Genomic DNA, 19,185 nt, shown 5'->3' on the forward strand with positions numbered 1-19,185 from the left:
AGAAATATTCCCGTAAGAGTTGGATGCGGGACAGCATCTGTACCAACATTTTTCTGTCAGTCCGTTTCAATCTGTGTCACTTACTGGAAGATGGTATTAAGCAACATTCTGGCTTCTAGGTAGATCTTTGGTAAATGTTTGTTTTGAATAATATTATCTGTGTAGCTAAACCTAGCTAGGAATTATGTTAAGGTTTCGTGTTGTTTTGTTTTACTCTTCATACAAGGCTCACTAGTCGAATGATTTGATAATGAGAAGTATTATTCTATTTCCAGTACAATAGTCACGTCTTACGACGATGTCTGACCGTTAATTAATCCTTAGATCATCACGTGATCGACCTATGAAACGGGTTTCAACACCATCCGCATGGTTTACCTTCTTGATACTCAATAAGGTTACATCAACTTCCACATGTAGTGCATCTCATAATGTGGTTAGCATCATCCAATATTTATTTAACTGCAACGATAGTGTTGTTATCGAATTTATTTCGTATACGTCGTAAAATATACATCCATAATCGAAGACTGACGTCACGTGAGTAGTGTACAAGGTGAGCAGAGCTTCAGCTGAGCTCCCTGCCCTGTACCGGTCACGGACCTCTGTCTGGCCACACATCTCAACACATTAACTGTGGTTTCTTTCTATGGAGAAATGTGATTTATCTGAACACTTCACGGTAATATAGATGCTTTCCATTTCCAGCAGCTCATATTGAATTCTGAACAGGATAGTAAATCCATCAACATCCACTGCGGTTGTGTGTATGCTGATTATACTTACGGGGATATCTCCAAGCTTTTCTCTTTCATCCAAATTCTCAACTTTGATACGGTAAAATCTCTTAGTTGATTCCTGTTTAAAAATGGTAGACTGTCGTATACAGACAGATATCCTATAATAATATATTACGTAAGTTATCAGTTACGTATGTGAAAACATCCACGCAAAACTTCGAACAGATAAATATAGTCAGGTGACATAAAAGCCATCTGAGTATCTCACCGCGTCATAATGTCAAAAACTATGTTAGAGAAAGCAACATTTCAGTAAACCCAGAAGAAGGCCACTGCAGTTGTGACTGAAACGTTGCTTTCTGCAGCACAGTTTCTGCGTTATGTCGCGGTACAATATTCAGAAAACATTAACTGAAAGTGGCTCTTGCCGCTGATGCCTAAGCAACAGTTAGGCTCTTTGAACATCATAAGATCATTTAACATTTCAGTGAATGTACGCAATATCGTCCCATGATAAATGTACGTATAAACTCACCAGATAAAAAATTAATCGTCCCTTAGAAGATATGAAGCTAATACCGCGTAACACTGCCTCTAGTGTTCGTACTGGTTGGAATTCACCGAGGAAACTTCTACAGATTTTTTCAGGTATCCTATACACAGCTGTAGGCGGTCAGTGTTGATCGGATACCTTAGAGCTATCAAATTCTGGGGATTCTGGCTGCAATATTTTGCCCCATGTTTCAAGTAGTCCCAGATATTTTCTGTGCGATTAAGAGCGACTGATTTTACGGACCATGACGGGTGCAATATGAACCCTGACTGTTGGTCAAGGCAGGAACATACACTTGCAATCTTATGATGCAGGACATTCTCATCTTGGAAGGTTGGAGTATCACAGTATATCACGATGAACTACAATTAAGGGCAAAACGTGGTCGTCGATAATTCTGAAACGGTTGACGTTAGTGTTCGTTAGAATGAGGGTCACAGACTGTAATTGCGTGTGTGTATGTGTGTGTGTCCTAATCTTTCCGACCTTCTTCTCATGATCTCCTTGCAAGACATACTATGGAGGCAGCCGAATTATGGCACAAAACACCAGTTGCCTGATTTTATACAGCAGAGTTTTGCTGGAGATTTCCTGCAGTGATATTATCAGTGGCTTTCAACATTCGTTATTTGTCTGCTGAGATTCCTGTTCGATACACTATCGTCTTGTACGCGTTTTTTTTTTTTTTTTTTTTTTTTTTTTACAGGCGAGCTTCACATTCCCAGAAGTAAATGTGCTATCGCCACCCCAAGGGGGTCATAACACGTAAGTCAAGATTTATGTCGATAAGGTTGAAAGCCATCTGCTGTTACAGATTATTCATACTATATATTTATGTGTATATCGATAAGTCCTTGCCTGTCTCAGACAGTCCTCGTTACTTATTCGTCTGCTGGAGCAGCTTATCTCTGGGTGGAAACTGCACGACATGTCTTAAGCATATCACCTATTCTAGAAATGCTTGGCGGGAAAAATCGCTTAGCAAGACCCGCGTGACACACACCCACCCACAACCGGTTCTTTAGAGAATCGAATTTCCATGTTAACAAGTCGTATAGCAAATACGTAATCAATAATAAACTTATTTTCTGCTATCATTTTGTGGGTGTTACATTTTATAATTAGGGGAGAGGTTGGCTGACACCAGCGACAAAGTTCCATACAGCTTTGAAATTACGTGATAACTTTGTTGGAACTCGCTAAGAACTGTCATGCTTTAGTATTGGAAGAATATAATGTGGATAATTTGCAGGCCATGAATTATGCTTAGTTATTAATTTCAATACTTGAGTTACTGTGTTAAGTGTGCTCCCTGCCGCCGCTGGATAAGCAGCTGCAGCAGCAACTCGTATACTCCTAGCTCACTCATTTGTTACATAGTTTAATTCTTAATTTCTTTGCGTGTTTTTGGTACTTGCATTGTTTAATTCATAAATTTCGGGCTTATTATAGTATTTGAGAGTTGTAGCATCGCGTTTTAGTACCTGAATAGTGTAAATTCGCGTAGTCGTTTGTCTTCTGTTTTTGTTTTGAACGGCCAGTGTCGGTTGGTCACAGTCAGTGTGCTCCCTGCCGCCGTTGGATAAGCAGCTGAGCGGCAAGTCGTATACTCCTAGCTCACTCATTTGTTACATAGTTTAATTCTTAATTTCTTTGCATGTTTTTGGTACTTGCATTGTTTAATTCATAAATTTCGGGCGTATTACAGTATTTGAGAGTGTAGCATCGCGTTTTAGTACCTGAATAGTGTAAATTCGCATAGTCTCCTTCCGCCGCCGAGCAGTGTCAGCAGTGCGCAAGTAGCAGCATTACTGCATTTACTAGGCAATCTTGTATTTTAATAACCGTTTAAATTTTGTCGATTTGTTTGCGCTCTCTGTAGATTAGTTCAGACGTTCTTTGCAAAACAGTTTTTAGCATGGATACAGGCTGAGTTGGCATCCCTTCGCTCCCAGCTTCAGGCAGTGTTGGCTTCAGTCACACAGCTTGACGCTGTTGCCAAGGGGCATCACTGTGGGGGTCCGGATGGGGGTTTGTCGGGGACGGCCAGCTCGTCCCACGCATCCCCTGATCGGACTACGACTGTGGTTGCCCGGGATACTGCCCGCATTGAGGCTGATCCCTCACCTGTGGTAGAGTGGGAGGTCGTCTCAAGGTGTGGCAGGGGATGAAAGACATTCCGGAGGGCTGAACGGAAGGCCTCTCCAGTTTGTCTGACGAACCGGTTTCAGGCTCTGTCTCAGGCTGATACTGATCTTCGGCCTGACATGGCTGCTTGTCCTGTTCCAGAGGTTGCTCCTCAGTCTGCAAGATCCGGGTGGTCGCAGAGGGTGGGCTTACTGGTAGTTGGGAGCTCCAACGTCAGGCGCGTAATGGGGCCCCTTAGGAAAATGGCGGCAAGAGAGGGGAAGAAAACCAATGTGCACTCCGTGTGCATACCGGGGGGAGTCTTTCCAGATGTGGAAAGGGTCCTTCCGGATGCCATGAAGGGTACAGGGTGCACCCATCTGCAGGTGGTCGCTCATGTCGGCACCAATGATGTGTGTCGCTATGGATCGGAGGAAATCCTCTCTGGCTTCCGGCGGCTACCTGATTTGGTGAAGACTGCCAGTCTCGCTAGCGGGATGAAAGCAGAGCTCACCATCTGCAGCATCGTCGACAGGACTGACTGCGGACCTTTGGTACAGAGCCGAGTGGAGGGTCTGAATCAGAGGCTGAGACGGTTCTGCGACCGTGTGGGCTGCAGATTCCTCGACTTGCGCTATAGGGTGGTGGGGTTTCGGGTTCCGCTGGGTAGATCAGGAGTCCACTACACGCAACAAGCGGCTACACGGGTAGCAGGGGTTGTGTGGCGTGGGCTGGGCGGATTTTTAGGTTAGGTGGCCTTGGGCAAGTACAGAAAGGGCAACAGCCTCAACGGGTGCAGGGCAAAGTCAGGACATGCGGGGACCAGGCAGCAATCGGTATTGTAATTGTCAACTGTCGAAGCTGCGTTGGTTAAGTACCAGAACTTCAAGCGCTGATAGAAAGCACCGAAGCTGAAATCGTTATAGGTACAGAAAGCTGGCTTAAGCCAGAGATAAATTCTGCCGAAATTTTTACAAAGGTACAGACGGTGTTTAGAAAGGATAGATTGCATGCAACCGGTGGTGGAGTGTTCGTCGCTGTTAGTAGTAGTTTATCCTGTAGTGAAGTAGAAGTGGATACTTCCTGTGAATTATTATGAGTGGAGGTTACACTCAACAACCGAGCTAGGTTAATAATTGGCTCCTTTTACCGACCTCCAGACTCAGCAGCATTAGTGGCAGAACAACTGAGAGAAAATTTGGAATACATTTCACATAAATTTTCTCAGCATGTTATAGTCTTAGGTGGAGATTTCAATTTACCAGATATAGACTGGGACACTCAGATGTTTAGGCGGGTGGTAGGGACAGAGCATCGAGTGACATTATACTGAGTGCACTATCCGAAAATTACCTCGAGCAATTAAACAGAGAACAGACTCGTGGAGATAACATCTTGGACCTACTGATAACAAACAGACCCGAACTTTTCGACTCTTTAAGTGCAGAACAGGGAATCAGTGATCATAAGGCCGTTGCAGCATCCCTGAATATGGAAGTTAATAGGAATATAAAAAAAGGGAGGAAGGTTTATCTGTTTAGCAAGAGTAATAGAAGGCAGATTTCAGACTACCTAACAGATCAAAACGAAAATTTCTGTTCCGACACTGACAATGTTGAGTGTTGATGGAAAAAGTTCAAGGCAATCGTAAAATGCGTTTTAGACAGGTACGTGCCGAGTAAAACTGTGAGGGACGGGAAAAACCCACCGTGGTACAACAACAAAGTTAGGAAACTACTGCGAAAGCAAAGAGAGCTTCACTCCAAGTTTAAACGCAGCCAAAACCTCTGACAAACAGAAGCTAAACGATGTCAAAGTTAGCGTAAGGAGGGCTATGCGTGAAGCGTTCAGTGAATTCGAAAGTAAAATTCTATGTACCGACTTGACAGAAAATCCTAGGAAGTTCTGGTCTTACGTTAAATCAGTAAGTGGCTAGAAAGAGCATATCCAGACACTCCGGGATGATGATGGCATTGAAACAGAGGATGACACGCTTAAAGCTGAAATACTAAACACCTTTTTCCAAAGCTGTTTCACAGAGGAAGACCGCACTGCAGTTCCTTCCTTAAATCCTCGCACAAACGAAAAAATGGCTGACATCGAAATAAGTGTCCAAGGAATAGAAAAGCAACTGGAATCACTCAATAGAGGAAAGTCCACTGGACCTGACGGGATACCAATTCGATTCTACACAGAGTACGCGAAAGAACTTGCCCCCCTTCTAACAGCCGTGTACCGCAAGTCTCTAGAGGAACGGAGGGTTCCAAATGATTGGAAAAGAGCACAGGTAGTCCCAGTCTTCAAGAAGGGTCGTCGAGCAGATGCGCAAAACTATAGACCTATGTCTCTGATGTCGATCTGTTGTAGAATTTTAGAACATGTTTTTTGCTCGAGTATCATGTCGTTTTTGGAAACCCAGAATCTACTATGTAGGAATCAACATGGATTCCGGAAACAGCCATCGTGTGAGACCCAACTCGCTTTATTTGTTCATGAGACCCAGAAAATATTAGATACAGGCTCCCAGGTAGATGCTATTTTTCTTGACTTCCGGAAGGCGTTCGATACAGTTCCGCACTGTCGCCTGATAAACAATGTAAGAGCCTACGGAATATCAGACCAGCTGTGTGGCTGGATTGAAGAGTTTTTAGCAAACAGAACACAGCATGTTGTTATCAGTGGAGAGACGTCTACAGACGTTAAAGTAACCTCTGGCGTGCCACAGGGGACTGTTATGGGACCATTGCTTTTCACAATATATATAAATGACCTAGTAGATAGTGTCGGAAGTTCCATGCGGCTTTTCGCGGATGATGCTGTAGTATACAGAGAAGTTGCAGCATTAGAAAATTGTAGCGAAATGCAGGAAGATCTGCAGCGGATAGGCACTTGGTGCAGGGAGTGGCAACTGTCCCTTAACATAGACAAATGTAATGTATTGCGAATACATAGAAAGAAAGATCCTTTATTGTATGATTATATGATAGCGGAACAAACACTGGTAGCAGTTACTTCTGTAAAATATCTGGGAGTATGCGTACGGAACGATTTGAAGTGGAATGATCATATAAAATTAATTGTTGGTAAGGCGGGTGCCAGGTTGAGATTCATTGTGAGAGTCCTTAGAAAATGTAGTCCATCAACAAAGGAGGTGGCTTACAAAACACTCGTTCGACCTATACTTGAGTATTGCTCATCAGTGTGGGATCCGTACCAGATCGGTTTGACGGAGGAGATAGAGAAGATCCAAAGAAGAGCGGCGCGTTTCGTCACAGGGTTATTTGGTAACCGTGATAGCGTTACGGAGATGTTTAATAAACTCAAGTGGCAGACTCTGCAAGAGAGGCGCTCTGCATCGCGGTGTAGATTGCTCGCCAGGTTTCGAGAGGGTGCGTTTCTGGATGAGGTATCGAATATATTGCTTCCCCCTATTTATACCTCCCGAGGAGATCACGAATGTAAAATTAGAGAGATTAGAGCGCGCACGGAGGCTTTCAGACAGTCGTTCTTCCCGCGAACCATACGCGACTGGAACAGGAATGGGAGGTAATGACAGTGGCACGTAAAGTGCCCTCCGCCACACACCATTGGGTGGCTTGCGGAGTATAAATGTAGATGTAGATGTAGATGTAGAAGTCTGTAACGTAAGATTATACCCCAACGTACATTTCTGACGGACCTGTTTCCACAGCTGTCCATATGAGGCGTAGCGCCGTATACCGATCCTAGCTTGGAGGCGGTTAAGTGGGAGATGTGTCTCAGAGCTGGATAGTTACAGATGGTGACGCGAGACTGGACGCGCACGTAGTTTGTGTGTCAGCCAATAGAGGACAATATTGGATAGGGACTGATTTAGTTTCGACTGTGCCCACTAGAGTGCACTAAAGTAATAGAATATTTTTCATAAACTGTTCTAGTATTTTCATAAAGTGGTATTATGTCTTTTTGTGTAGGTAAAATGTTATAAATGTGTTTTAGCAGTATGAATGATGTGTGAGTGTGGTTTAAGATTAATGTGAAGATAATTGTTTAACGAGTTATGTAGTGGGATTTAGTGTGGGAACATTTCGAAAAAGTATGGATGTGGACAAAGGGAAATTTTTAGAATAGATTTGTAAAGTAAGTTTATGGTAAAGGGAAAGTTAATTCAAGTATAAATAATATTAGTAAATAGCTTCATTCGTAAACGAAATATCAGCATATTAGGTAATTATGTCGGTAAAAAGTGCAGTCGTTAGGTTTATTACTTTGCGATTGGTTATTGATGAAAAGCGCGGACTGACACGGGAGAATGTTGTTTTGCTATTGGCTGTTGAGTAAACTGACCAATGTAAAACAATATTCCTCGCGCGCCTTTCTCTGCTGGTAGAGAAGACTTAGAGCAATATAGAGAAGAGTCGGAGCCTAGCCATGAAACAGTTCAGACGTGTGTAGTAGTAGTTCCGATGGAGATGATAAGTTGCCGGATCTAGCAGTGTTTCATACATCGCCTGCCAGAGTGGCCGTGCGGTTCTAGGCGCTACAGTCTGGAACCGCGCGACCGCTACGGTCGCAGGTTCGAATCCAACCTCGGGCATGGATGTGTGTGATGTTCTTCGGTTAGTTAGGTTTAAGTAGTTCTAAGTTCTAGCCGACTGATGACCTTAGAAATTAAGTCGCATAGTGCTCAGAGCCATTTGAGCCATTTCATACATGAAAAGTGTTATGTAGTGACGGCATAATTATTCCGATGGTTGTGTAGAAATTTCGGAATTTTTAAGTGAATTTTGTGACGAGAAAAGACATAAATTCCACGTGGCGTATTGAGCAGGGGGTGGCTAAAAATTGTGACTGCATTACGTACGGACAGACTTTATATTTGGCGAGTATTCTCAATCAAAAACAATCCGTATTTTTGTAGCTATTAAGTTTTCGGGAAATGCAACATCATAAACGTGCTAACGTGAGTGAAAGGGATTGTGAGTGACTAAGACTAGCACGGGCTTGGCAGTGATAATTGTTCACTTAAGTTTCAGAATATATTAATTAAGGACAAAATATCCAGCCTTTCACTTCGTGTGAAAACTTTCTCCCGAAACGTAGATTAGTGACTTTAATTGCAGCCTGGTTCACGTTGAAGTTTCGCTCGGCTTCCCTACTGATGATCTGCTGAGACAATGTTCACAGGTAGGTGAAGGTTCGTCGTCGTAAAGGGACGGAAGGAACCACGCCGCCGCACACAGTAGACTATATCAGTATTGTCCTGTTTCTACAAGAAGCGGATATCCAGTAATGAATCAGAAACAGAGGATCCAGCATGTAAAGTTGCGATAGATGGACTGTATTGAATGTACGACTACACAAAATGAACCGTGAAGTTTACCTGGAATTAACATAATTTCTAATGTCTAAGTATTGTATACCAAATCTGTAGTTACTGAGATATGCTTAGATGGTTAAGCCAACACCAAATAAATTAAAGAGAAAGCTTTTAATGAGTAGATTTGGACAGCATATTAAATTCGGTTAATAAGTGAATGTAACATCGAAAATGAGGTATTTGGTGACCCTGGAGGCCGTCGATAGACAACTTACAACTGTGATATGGCTTCGGGTTAGCCTTACAGTGATGCAGATGGTTGCTTGCTTGCGCTGCATTTGCGTATTGCTGCCGTGTGAAACATAAAATTTATTTATGGGAGATACGAGTTGTATTCAATAAGTAATGTAACATCTTTTTTCTAGGCCAATTTCGGTTGAAACATGGCGGAATCTGTTGTGAGACATCGTGTAATACTCCTGCTTCAGCCCCTGTAGTTTCATGAAGTTCTATAGCTGACGGTGGTACAAGCAGCGTTTACAATAGCGACTGTAACGAAGGTGCGTTCCAAGCAGAGAACTGCAACTGTCTTCCTTATGACGGTAAACCTGAACACTACCGATATTCATAGGCACTTGTAAAATATCTACGGAGACCTCACAGTGAACAAAAGCACGGGGAGTCGTTGTGCGAGGCGTCTGTCATCACCGCAACAGGGTCACGCGAAGCTGCACGACCTGCCGCATGCTGGCCGGCGGCCCAAAGCTGTGACTCCTGAACTGATGGAACGTGCCGACCCTTTCATTAGAGGTGCTTGTCGGATCATAGTCAAACAACCGGCTGTTCAGCTGGATGCCTCTGTTGGTAGTGCTGATACTCTCGTCCATCAGTAGGGGTACGCAAAGGTGTGTCGCCCACTGGGCTCCCTCCGCCTATCAGGTGAACATTAAGAGCTACAAAGGATCCTCAGCGCCAAATTGCTTGCGTAATACGAGGCTGATCGTGACAATTTTTGTGCCGAACATCGTCACAGGCGATGTAAAATGGGTTCATCACCTCTAACCAGAAATAAAATGGCAATGGAGCGGCGTCACACCACTTCTCCTCCAAAGAAAAAGTTCAAAGCCGCAACCTCAGCTGGTGGAAGCTTTGCGATGGTCTTCTGGGACACTGGAGGCGCTATTCTTTTTTATATCCTCCCTCATACTGCACTGGTCAATTCTGAAATGCATTATACTGTCCTCGGAAAATTGAAGAAAAGACTTCAGTGTGTTCGTCTCCACAACAACGCGAATGAATTTCACCTTCTGCATAACAATCAACGCCTCACACAAGCCAGCGCCTCCGAGAGGAACTCAAAACCTCATTTGACTGTGCTTTCTCATCCACCCTATAGCCCGAATCTCGAACCTTCGACTTCTACCTGTTTCGCCCAATGAAGGATGCAATCCGCGGGAATCAGTACGTGGATGATTGGGAGGTTATTGATGGAGCGAGACATTGGCTCCGACATCGATCAGTATGGTGCTACGATGCAGACATACACATCCTGCCGTCACATTGAAGGGAGATGACGTTGAGAAATATTGTTTTGTAGCCAAAGGAGTGGGAATAGTATGGTGTATTGAAACTCTGAATAAAACCAACCTTCTTCCAGAAAAAAGGTGTTGCAGTACTTATTGAACGTCCTACGTACTTTGTAGTCGTCTTCAGCGCAGCTAATATTAGCTATTTGTGCCAGTTCACAGTTTTGCTGGAACAAGGGGCCGTTAATATGCAATTTCTATTCAGTCATGTGGGCTTGCCAGTTTATTATCTCCTTTTGCATAAATTGGATAATTTCATTGGCCTTAACACGAACGTAAGATGATTTTCCTCATCTTTTGTAGATGTACGTTCATATAAAGACACTTGATCTGTTGAAGGGCACTTGTGTTTGAAACATGAGATTTTTTATCCACATTCACGACAATATATATTCAGTATTCATATAGTTTGTGAGTCTTACGAACCAGGTAACTTCGTGTTGCCGTGGAACTTCAAGGCTCATATCCCCTCGTGAACTCACAGTATTTAATGACCCTGTAATTTTCTAGTTTTTTGCTGTGTCTATCGCTTAGTTTCGTTTGTGTACCTCTCTCCTGTAAAAGATCGTAAAATATTTTCGATCGTGAAAGAATGGAGGCGTACTACTTACTTCAGTTCTGGGATGGACGTAAAAGTACCAGCTCCTCAAGAAAACGAGCTGTTTCTGTTGGCGATAAACATAAGTGATTAAATTTTTGTCAAGTCCACGGTGAAAGACTATATCGTCTTTGTTGGTTAAACAAACGACTGAGCTGTTTTTATTTTCCTGTTATCAAACTGACGCAGCTGTTTTTATTCAAATACTATTAAGCTATTACTTGAATTGTAGAGGATTTTCAGTTACCACAAATTTCCAAAGGGCGATTAAAATCCTGCCACTTACAAGAATAGGTACAGATTCTGAGTGGTGATTTGGGATGCCAAAAAATACAACAGTGTTTTGTATTTCATTCGCCTTCCCTGCTACTGATTTTATATATTCGTCCGTTTCTTATTATAACTCATAAATACGTAAATGATGCGACTAGAACTAAACGTTTTCTACTACTCTTGTAATCGGGCACTATCGGCTGCAGTTTCGTTTTAAAGCACTATGTTGATCTTATCCACATTCTAATGACAGTTGCCTGAGCAGAGGAAATAGTCTGACCATAACTAAACAATGGATGTTATCTAATTAAACAACTGAATAAATGCATACAAAATGGAGTCTGCCGTAAGTAGTGACTCACTGGCGAAGAAACATTTGAAAAGTAATGCTGTAGCTTTATATCATGGAGTATTAACAATGTTCTGACGTGTTTCCCAAGACACTATACTTCCTATAATTGTGTAATTTGTACTGTATTTTAAAACAAAAACGTTCTAAGCTATAGTTATATTCAGATTTCTCAACTACAATATGTCCGTTTTGAAAGTCTATCCGTACCATTTTCAATAATATTATTATTAACTAAGTATTATTATTGTTATTCGGAAACACAGAAACTGAAGTAAGTTATTTACTCACCTCCGTGTCTAATTTTGTCCAGTTGATCTGTCAGTATCCTCAGTTCAGGATTCGACAAATCTCCGAGCTGAAACATACGTAAAAGCAGAATTAATCGAATCGTTATTTTAAGGCTTTAGCGGTAATTTTTTGTTTTTTTATGGCCAGCTACAATGTAATACAAACAGTAGCGCATAAACCAACGAAGCACGCAGTAAACCCTACGTGACATAAAGCCCCATTTATTTAACGGCTCTTAATCGATGCCAGCATGCTGCAGTTTTAATTTGCGATTCGTACGTTTTGCAACTGATACAAATTTAGACCAGCACTGGAATTAGGCAATTAATGCTCAGTCGTTATCGAATTTATAATGTTATTTAATGAGATCGAGTTTGAATATCGGTGAAATAAACCAAACGATATTAAAACGAACGCTTTCCCCATATGCACCCGGTAACCAAGTTGGTAGGATGCAATCATTTTCCTGAAAATTGGATTCACCAGTAATCAGACCGTGAGGGGCAAACAAAATTTAATACGGGGAAATTTTATGATGATCCTCCAGTAGCTTTCTAGGCTTTTATAATCGCTATTTGGCGTGAATCTCTGTCGTTGTTCTTCATTAAAGGAAAGTTAGTACACGTCCTGCTTAATTTCTGTCGATTCTTACTGTGCGACGTCTTACCGTTAGTTTTGAAGCGCTGAATATTTCTGCTTGCAACAACTAATTCAGAGGGGAAGGATGGCTCAAAGCTAATCCGAAGGAAATCCTGTAGTTCATGTGACTTCAACCATCGTCCGTATTTTTGCGTGTGTTGAATGTGTTTGTTTGATGCCATATCTGTTCTATCTTATGAAAGACTTTTCAGCATTGCCACTTCCGAATTCAAGCAATCTGATAAGAGTAAACTGAAATCGATTTTAAGATCACCAACGACAATATGGCAAGACTGTAACGGGTCTTTTAAAGTTTGAAAGATCCAAATTTGAAACCATCACTCCCCAGTAAAACTAAATGTATACGTTAATTGACAACCATGACAGTATTGCATATTAGAAAACAATGGACCAATCTCTATTCGGAACGAAAATTTAATTTTGAATTGTGCAGTTAGTATTATGCTGTTTGCTCAAATTACTATCGTTTAATATTATCAGTATCGTCACTCTCTGCCCCAAATTTGTCTCCAGTTAATTAGGTCCTCTGGAAAGTAACGATTTTTTAATTGAATTACGTGATATGGCATGAAACTGAGATATAATCACAAAAGCGGTGGAACTTCCGCTATTTCTAGAAATATCCAAGAAACATATTTCTCGTACATCAGATGGTCGCTTTTCAGACGATTCTTCTGTAGGCCAACATGTTGGTTTTACGCGCGTGGTTTCGAGAACATTCTTTTCCTGTAAGTTTGCGATTCCTATGAGAAACTTTCTTCCAAAGTAAACACAAAGAAATGTGGGTCTACATCTACACTGAACAAAGCGTGGTGGCAGGTACAAATTGACAGTGTGAAGATCATCCCGACAAACTTCACTACTCCACCCTTGTAAATGGGTAAAACCAAATTACTGTTACATCCCTCGCTACCCAGTCTAATGACTCCTAACTTAATCATAAGGTTCCTGCGAGAAACGTATCATACAAGCATTAGAACTCCCCTGCGAATATTAGTCATGTAAACGTAGTAACAGAGATCCGTAATAACAATGTTCCATTTCTTCTGAACGCCTCTGTTTCATTTCCTTCAAAATAATCTGTTACATTTCCATGTGCGTTACACAGATCTGCTGTATTCCTAGAAACATGTATCTTGATTAGTTCTGCATCTACCATCAAACCTACTTTATAAGGACCTTAAACTCACAAGTAGTGCTCTAGAACTGACAGTACTAATATCTTACACTTCTTTATAGTTACGACGCACTTTCAAAGAACAAATCTTTATTCCTGAACTCCCTCATTAGTCCCTTCCTATGCTTCTAGACACTTAGGAGGTTCAAGATGTCTACCACTGTTCCTGAAAACAAGTGCTACCTATTTATTCGTCTGTGTTACATCAGTACTTCGCATTTACCTACTTGTGAAGGGAGACGAGGCTCAGAAGAACAAGTGGAAATAGAGCCCCAATCGTTTTTCATTTTCTTATTTGACTTTCCACTTTTTGATTCCGGAACATGTGCTGCCGAATCTATCATTCCTTTTCACCAAGAGTGTTTACTTCCTCGTCCTTCATATACCAAGACTTCTTTAATCGATCACTTACCTCTCAATAGCGAAACCCACGTACGTCACAAGTTACAGTGTAATTTTCCAGCAAGACCCTCTTCAAATGCCTGATACCATAATATCTGCTCATTTTCCCATTCAGCAACATCATTTTAATTCGAAGCGAATATTCTGTTACATCAACATATTGTGTGTAGGTTAAGTACATTAAGTGTCCCATACAAAAAAACAACGCGTATCGTTGTGACATCTAATAGTCAACTTACGATGCGAGTAAATCAAATAAATGATACACAAGGCAAAGAAAAGGGTGCTCGACATGAATTCAGGTTTCACTTTCTGTACATCATCAGTACAGAAATAAAGAGGTTTAGGTAGCGGGAAACTTGGAATACTTTCACACGGACAAAACATGTTCTAATGTGTCCTTTGATGGAAAATATCACTGCTGTGAGATAAATTTACGTTAGATTCTTGGCCTGTCACCAAGCTTTATTCCTGCATACACGAGATGGCAAAAGTCATGGGTTGGCGATGTGTACACACGCAGATGGCAGTAGTGTCGCATGCATAAGGTATAAAATACCATTGTATTGGCGGAGTTGACATTTTTACTCAGGCGATACTTATGAAAGGATTTACAACGTGATTCTGGCAGTACGACGGGAATGAACAGACTTTGATCTAGTTGGAACTAGATACATGGTGCATTCCATATCAGAAATCATTAGGTAATTCAGTATTTGGCGATTCACAGCATAAAGAGTGCACCGACTATACCACGTTTCAGGCAGTACGACTCACCACAGCCAACGCAGTTGCCGACGGCCTTTGCTTAACAACCGACAGCTGCGGCGTTTGCGTAGAGTTGTCAGTGCTAACAGACAAGCAACATTGCGTGAATTAACCACAGAAATCAGTACTGGACGTGCGACGTTACTACGACAGTGCAGCGAAATATGGCGTTAATGGGCTGTGGCAGCAGACGACCAAAACAAGTGCCTTTGCTAACAGCCTCTCATGGGCGTGGCCATATCGATTGGATCCTAGACCAGTGGAAAACCCTGGCCTGGTCAGATAGGTCCCGATTTCAGTTGGTAAGAGCTGATGGTAGGGTTCGAGCCTATGCAAACCCCACGGAGCCTTGGACCCAAGTTATCAAAAGGCACTGTGCAGGTTGGAGACAGGTCAGTGCAGGTAATGGACTGGATTCCTTGGATGTTCGGCTACTTGGAGACCATTTGCAGCAATTCGTGGGCTTCATGTTTCCAAACAACGATGGTATTTTTATGGATGGCCATGCGCCATGTCACCGAGCCACCGATGTTCGCGATTGGTTTAAAGAACGTTCTGGATAATTCGAGCGAATGGTTTGCCCATACAGATCGCCCGACGTGAGTCCCATCGAACATTTATTGAACAAATCGAGAGATCAGTTCTTGCACAAAATCCTGCACCGAGAACACATACGCAATTATGGACAGCTACAGAGGCAGCATGGCTCAACTTCTCTGCAGGGGACTTTCAGCTACTTGTTGAGCGCATGCACGTCGAGTTGCTGTGCTACATAGAGAAAAAGGAGCCTCGACAGGATTTTAGAAAGTATCTCATGACTTCTGTAACCTCAGTGTAACGGGGCATTCTATGCACACAAAGCGGTGAATATGTCCAGAAAGCAGTAGGACCTTGGAGGAAGTTTTAATGCTGTCATATCTTCATTTATCATCTACTGCATCAAACAGCCGCCGGCCGCTGTGATAGAGCGGTTCTAGGCGCTTCAGTCCGCAACCACGCGGCTGCTACGGTCGCAGGCTCGAATTCGGCCTCGGGCATGATGTCCTTAGGTTAGTTAGGTTTACGTAGTTCTAAGTATAGGGGACTGATGACCTCAGATGTTAAGCCTCATAGTGCTTAGAGCCATTTGAACCATTAAATGTCCGTTAAGGTCTACAACAGATAAAACAAAAGAAATAACCACAATACAAAGACATTAAAAAATCGTCATACCATAAAAAATTATAAAAGAACACATTACAAAACCACAATAAAAAAGAAAGGCAGACAGTCACAGAAGAGCAAATATGTTCTGTAGATGGTAGTCCTTCTCTGCTGGTCTCTAGTTTCATCTTCCACAGCTGTCGTGTCAACTTTTTTGAAGACTGTTAATAACTGATCCTTCCATGGAGCCCTCGGACTCCTTTTGGGCATTTTCCAGCAAGCTGAGATGGGTAGAACCGGTGCGGGAGGGATCCATTAGCTTGAAGTTGGTGGCCGAACCACTGTAGTCTCTTCAACCCTAATATTTGGCCAATGTGTGACTTTACAAACTGCTGGCATCAATCGTTTTTCGTTCTTCGATATCCTTTACCGTGTATGGTCGAAGCATCTTCCTCTTAAAGGCACAGATTATATCTTGAGTTGTTGCTGATGACGCTCAGGTTTCACAATCATGTAAGAGTACCGGCAATACCAGTGTCATGTACAGCCGGATCTTGTTCTTCTGTGATATCAGTAGTGACTTGAATGAATTGTTCAGACCAGAGAACATGCGACTAGCTTTTATTATTCACTGCTCCAGTTCTCTCATCACATCCCTTTTTTTAATCAGTGTGAATCCCAGGTACTTGGATTCTTGAACTCGTTCAAAGCTATGCCGTCCACCAACAATGGAAGGAAGAAGAGCTTAACAGCTTGATACAACAAGATATTTTGTTTCATGATTATCCATCACCAGCCCAGTTTTCTTCGCATTGTGGAGAAATTGTGAAAAACCGTATCATAATAGCTCTAGGGTGTCACCAATATCCACTACATCTTCAGCAGTTGCCAGGACTGTGTCTGCCACTGACCTCTCCTTTTCTCTGATTCGACCAGTGTCATGGCTTACTTTTTCCAAGTCTAAGTTGAATAGCATTGGCTCCAATAGATCTCCTTGTCTCAATTCAATTCGAATACTGAATGGTGGCGATAACTGGTTTTGTCGAACCGTACCTGATATATAGATTGAGAGCAGCAAGATGTAATTAGTCTGATGTATTTCGATACGATGTCAATTTCCTCTAACATTTTCCATAACACAAATCGTCTATCGAGCTCGTAAAATTGTTCTATCACCTGCCTCACTGCAAATGACCGCTTAAGAGTAGATCACCCAGGGTCGACGCCTCATTGATAGAGGCCTAAAATTCCTTCCGCCAGTGGTTTCATGCGGTTTAGCAGTAGGCTTGTAGAGACTTTGCAACCAGTTTCAAGTAATGAAATCCCTCGGCAATTGAACATTTGTGTATCATCACCCTGCCAGAAAATGGGATATACAGTTGCTCCCTTCCATTCTTGACGAATTACTTCTGCTGTCCAGATCTTAAATATTAACAGCATTGTAGGGCTCATCAATATCTCACCTCCCAAACGGAGCATCCGAGCTGTGATATCAGTACCACCTGGAGCCTTCCTATTTTTGAGGGCGTTTATGGCAATACTGATCTCTTACTCTGATGGATCAGGGACTTCCACTCTGTCAGACTTGGTCCGCATATGTATTGTCGCTGTTGGAATGCCATGATTCAGTAAGTTTTCAAAAGGTCTTTTAAATAGCTTGGCCTTCTCTAACTGTGATACGACCCCATCACTCTCAACCGTTAGAAGCAGTGTATGTCGTCGGTAGACACTTCTGTCAAATCTTAGGGTCTGAAAAAAAAGGATAGTTATCTTATAGGAGGAGGAGGAGGAGGAGGAGAAGGAGATTAGTGTCGATAACGAGGCCATTAGAGACGGAGCATAAGCTCGGAGTAGGGAAGGATGGAGAAGGAAATCGGTCGCGCCCTTTTAAAGGAAACGTGCCGGCATTTGCCTGAAGCGACTTAGGGAAATCACAGAAAACCTAAATCAGTTTTTCCATACGCGGGTTTGAACCGTCGTCCCGCCGAATGTGAGTCCAGTGTGAGTGATCCTATAATAATTATAACAAAACAATATTAATAATAATAACAGTAACATTGGAAAAGCTATTCATACATTCTTGGTATTTTTTATGTTCACACGCCTGACAACAGATGGACCATTCAGACACGTGTACAGCCGCAGATGCACCTTGGCGAACAGCAGTTACTGCTACGAGTCCAATAGCATTGCATCCAACACCGCCAGCTGGCGGTCCACCGCGTTTTGAGTAATGTTGTTTTAAATGTGGGCGTTTTAATGGAACGTCGGTTTAACCCGGCAATAAAGCATCCCGTGTTGTTTCGCAGTGCGGTGAACGTGGCACGAGGCCTCTGTGGTGGGATGGAATGTAAATAAAGTGCAGTTGCCACGGACGCGTGCGTACAGTGCGTGTTACATGTTGCCAGTGTAATTTCACATATCTGCCACACATCAGTAAACATACAATCGTCACAAAGTATCTGATTATTGTTATAACTCAAGTACACCGCCTGAATTGAAATAGGTAACACAGTTTGGATGACACAGTGTTGCTCATATCGCCCCCAGATACGAGAAGAGTTAATGTTACTTACAACAATAGTACTTCACACCGACATTATGATTAGTACAAGACCAAATTATTATTCCTTGTATTCACATAACCTCTACATAAATACTCCGCAACTCAAGGAACAGTGTGTGGCGCAGTGTGTTACACACCATTATAATCGATTTTTTGTTCTATTACGTCCGTGCATTGGGGGAAAAATTCGTGTCTCAATGCTTCTGTACGCTTCCTAAACTCTCTTATCATATTCTTATCACGCCTACGCGAGATGAACAATGGTGGCAGCATAAGAATTTCACAGTTTTCTTCGAATACAGGATCTGAACCTATATTAGAAACTTGTTAGCTAGAACTATGTCGTGTTTCCTCCAAGGATTCCCATTAAGTTTCCTCTACATGCCTCATAGTTTGTTTTATGGGCTATACTCATCTGTTAAGGACATTGGAGCGTGTCTCGATGTCTACTGTAATAATTACTTAATAAGGGCATTTAACATTGAAAACAGTTCTAGAATCGTTCTTGTACGGCATGATGCCATGTCCTTTACACATCCACTGCACTGTCTCGAAACGCCACTAATTAATATAAGGCTTCCTGAATGAAATATTAGCAACGAGAAGCTTATGTGCATGTCAATGGGCTTTCGTAGAAATTAAAATTGTTGTGA

At 42.2% G+C, this 19,185-nt stretch overlaps 1 protein-coding gene across 1 annotated transcript in view; it reads right to left on the bottom strand.

The window, feature by feature from the left end:
* Positions 1-19,185, bottom strand: part of LOC126474635 (carbonic anhydrase-related protein 10) — a 648,234-nt gene that overhangs the window by 409,679 nt on the left and 219,370 nt on the right. Inside the window, exon 5 of the mRNA XM_050102114.1 lies at positions 11,817-11,883. Within this exon, the coding sequence (XP_049958071.1) occupies positions 11,817-11,883 (67 nt within the window). The remainder of the gene's footprint in view (positions 1-11,816; positions 11,884-19,185) is intronic.

The sequence above is a fragment of the Schistocerca serialis genome, chromosome 4 (assembly GCF_023864345.2).
Source record: "Schistocerca serialis cubense isolate TAMUIC-IGC-003099 chromosome 4, iqSchSeri2.2, whole genome shotgun sequence".
Lineage (NCBI taxonomy): Eukaryota > Metazoa > Arthropoda > Insecta > Orthoptera > Acrididae > Schistocerca > Schistocerca serialis.